The following is a 3,745-nucleotide window of genomic DNA, read 5'->3' as shown; positions in this document are numbered from 1 at the left end:
GTGCGGCGGGGGCGAAAGCGCGGCTCGTTAGAAGTGACAGGGGAGGGCTCCAATCCCCCCGCGGCACGCAGTTCCCAAGCTGGTCACTCACAGTGGTGGCGCTTTGCCGAAGAAGCGGTGAGCAGCGGCAACAGCAGCCCCCCAGAAAAAGCAAGCAGGCACAGCTAGTCTCCACGGTGACCGAAAGTGTGGGAAGAACTGCCTCACGTGGCTTGGCCACGCGGCTTTTAAAGCAACAGCAGCGCAAAAGTCAAACAGACCCGCGAAAACTTTTGACATCACGTGGCAGGGAATACAATTGGTTAGTTAAAGCAAACTCCTAAAAAGGAGATCTTTTGCCAACCCATCACAGGAAGTTAACTGCTAGCTATTAATCCTGTGCTAGAAACAACTTTATGAATCTTCTTAAACAGGTAACCAGGAATTCACAAGGCCTAAGACATTTATATGAAATACCAATCTTCGGGCTTGCCAGTGCAAGTGAGGTGAAGCAAGCATGCAGAATCGTTAGCAGAAGTAAGGATTTATTCTTTCAACAGTTTCTGTTATGTACACTATTTGTACTTCCTTCAATCCAAGCTAAGGATAGAAAGAGGTCCACAAAGTGGTTCCTTTAAGTAAATTGTCCAGTCCAGACTGCTTTAATTTTCCATAAAAAAAGAAAAATTTTCAAGTGGCACATATTTCAGCTATATTCATAAGTATAAATACATTTTCACGTAGACTTAGAAAGGGAGCAGAATTGTCATACCCACCTGTCACATTGTTGCATTATAGAGATTTCTTTAATTATTTCTTGAAGATCTGACTCCACAGGGACCTGTTTAATTGCTACGACTTGTCCAGACTCTTTGTGTATTGCTTTAAACACGCTACCATAAGACCTAACAATAAAAGAGGGAAATTTTTTTTAAACAAAATAAGCTGCCTCTGATTTCCATTATGCAGAAACTTTAAAAAGTCACAGAAGCCATATGTTCATGCAGAAGTCTGAAGGCTTTTTCAGGCTGCAAAAAGTTCAATTCTATTGGAACCTCAGGAAAGATGTGCCTCTGAAGAATGAATCTTTGTCAACACATAGCGTATCTAACTCCAGCACAGGCACAAGCACCTTTGCTGCCTTTCATATACAAGGGACATTAAAAATGCATAAATACCATAACACAGAATGGTTTGAGTTAGAATCGACCTTAAAGACTGTCTGGTTCCAACCCCCCATCTAGTCTGAATCTACCTGTTTTGAGTTTAAAACTATTATGCCTTGTCCTATCACTACAATTTATGATAAAAAGTCCCTCACCATCTCTCCTGCAGGCCCCTTCTAAACACTGAAAGACTGCAATAAGGTCTCCCCAGAGCCTTCTCTTCTCCAGGCTGAACAATCCTAACTCTCTCAGCCTGTCCTCAGAGCAGAAGTGTTCCACCCTCTGATCATTTCTGTGGCACTCCTCTGGACCTGCTCCAATAGGTCCATGCCTTTCCTGTGCTGAGGATTCCACAGCTGGACACAGCATTCCAGATGGGGTCTCTGCCAGAGCAGAATAGAGGGAGGGAATCCCACACTACTTCTGATGCAGCCCAGGATGTGACTGGCTTTCTGGGATGCAAGCACACATTGCATCTGCACACTGATTCATATTCAGTTCATCCACCAACATCCAAGTCCTTCTCCACAGGGCTGCTCTCAATCCATTCTCCGCCCAGCCTGCGTTTGGGATTGCCCCAACCCAGGTGCAGGACCTTGCACTTGGCCTTGTTGAACTTCGTGATGTTTGCACAGGCCCACCTCTAAAGCCTGTCAAGGTCACTTCCCTGCAGGGTGTCAACCCCACCACACAGCTTGGTGCCGTCGCCGATCTTGCTGAGGGTACGCTCAATCCCACTGTCCATGCTGCCCACAAAGATGTTAGTACTGGTCCCAATACCGACCCCTGAGGAACACCACTTGTCACAGGTCTACACCTGGACATCAAGCCACTGACTGCAACTCTTTGCAACCATCCAGTCAATTCCTTATCCACTCAGTGGTCCATCCATTAAATCCATGTATCTCCAATTTAGAGACAAGGATGTCATGTGGGACAGTGTCAAATGCTTTGCAGAAGTCCAGGTAAATTACATCAGTTGCTCTTCTCTTATCCACCAACACTACAACCCCATTAGAGAAGGCCACCAAATCTGTCAGGAGTAATTTGCCCTTAGTGAAGCAATGTTGGCTGTCACCAGAAGTTACTGAGTACCTCAGCCTTCTCTATATCCTGGGTAACCAGGTCTCCCATTTCCTTCTGCAAATAGCCCACATTTTCCCTACTCTTCCCTTTCTCACTGACATACCAAGTTTTTGTTGGTGCCCTTGATGTCCACGGCCAGATTTAATTCTAACAGGGCTTTGGCTTTCCTAACCTGATCCCTGGCTGCTCAGACAATTCCTCTGTATTCTTCCCAGGCTACCTGTCCTTGCTTCCACCCTCTCTAGGCTTCCTCCTTGTGTTTGTCCAGGAGCTCCTCAATCACCCATGCCGGCCTCCTGGAGTTTTTGCCTGACCTCTCTTTGTTGGGATCCTGAGCTTGGAGGAGGTGGTCCTTGAATATCAACCACCTTTCCTGTGCTGCTCTTCCATCCAGGGCTTTATCCCATGGTACTCTACCAGGCAGACACCTGAAGAGGCTGAAGTCTGTCCTTCTAAGGCCGGTGTAATTTGCAGCATGCCCTTGTCACTGCCCTAAGGATCCTACCACCACCACATATGTGGGGAAGCATGGAAGCCTACTGATGCATGCATTTGCTTTATTATTAAAACTTGTCTAGGAAAGCATTCCTTAGGACATTTACAGTCACTCTCTCTGAAACTCAATATTTCAACACATGAGTTATATACTGTTTTCCTCTGATCTCATCCCCTCATAAACAGCTGTACTTACCCTTCACCGAGTTTCTCCAGAACATCAAAGACTTCTTCAGGCTGCTTAGTTAAACTATCTTCACTTAGCTTTTTCAGTTTGCTGAAAGAAAAACAAAAGTTTTTTCTTTTGTTTGGGGGTGAAAGACAGAACTGAAGCAAGTTTTCATACAAGTGAGCAGACACAAAAAAAGATTATAAAGAAAAACATAATCCAATTAAAATAAAATGCCTCATTAAAGTGCAGTAATAAAATTATCAACCATAAGATGGGGAAAGTTATGACAATTTTTGCCATTATCACTTTCCCACTAATGTTTGCATTGAAATTGAAAGCAGCATAGGACCAATTCACTGTCCAAACCACTTCCTTTGCTAAAGTGGAAACAGCCAAAGAACACAGTAAGGCTCACCTTTTGCCAAAAAGCATCCAGCACGCAAACACATGCTCATTACGGCCTAGAGTACGCCATGTTGTTATCCAAGAAAGTATAAACCAAGAAAGAATACACCAAACCTTCATCCACATGAAGTATCCACTTTCTACACTATATCACTCATAAGCCAGTGAATTACATCAAGTTAAAAGCAGAACCCAGAGTAGGAACATATGGTAGCACTTCACCTACACAGGTGGCAGCAGAACACTGAACTTTCAAGAGTTGAGCACTCTTAAGAGTCAATGGGGCAGACCCTTTTGCATCTTTGTGAATGTACATAGGGACAGGTGCAACAAAATCTCTAATTATATTCCACCACCATATTTTGCCCTCCAGTTCTCCCTCTCACAGTCTCAAATCACTCAGTATCAGCCTACTATTTCTCCCAGCACCTTCAACCCACTC

General features: G+C 44.5%; 1 protein-coding gene across 1 annotated transcript in view; it reads right to left on the bottom strand.

Moving 5' to 3' along the window:
- LOC104498513 (serine/threonine-protein kinase 3) overlaps positions 1 to 3,373 on the bottom strand; it is a gene marked incomplete at its 3' end in the record, with an annotated part of 29,199 nt that extends 25,826 nt beyond the window's left edge. Inside the window, exons 1-3 of the mRNA XM_010141905.1 lie at positions 3,357 to 3,373; positions 2,923 to 3,003; positions 756 to 884 (exon numbers count right to left, since the gene is read on the bottom strand). Coding sequence (XP_010140207.1) covers positions 756 to 884; positions 2,923 to 3,003; positions 3,357 to 3,373 — 227 coding nt within the window. The remainder of the gene's footprint in view (positions 1 to 755; positions 885 to 2,922; positions 3,004 to 3,356) is intronic.
- Positions 3,374 to 3,745: the final 372 nt, after the last annotated feature.

The sequence above is a fragment of the Buceros rhinoceros genome, unplaced genomic scaffold (genome assembly GCF_000710305.1).
Source record: "Buceros rhinoceros silvestris isolate BGI_N320 unplaced genomic scaffold, ASM71030v1 scaffold6958, whole genome shotgun sequence".
Lineage (NCBI taxonomy): Eukaryota > Metazoa > Chordata > Aves > Bucerotiformes > Bucerotidae > Buceros > Buceros rhinoceros.
Note: the sequence above shows the minus strand (reverse complement) of the source record. Positions and strands in the feature narration are given on the sequence as shown.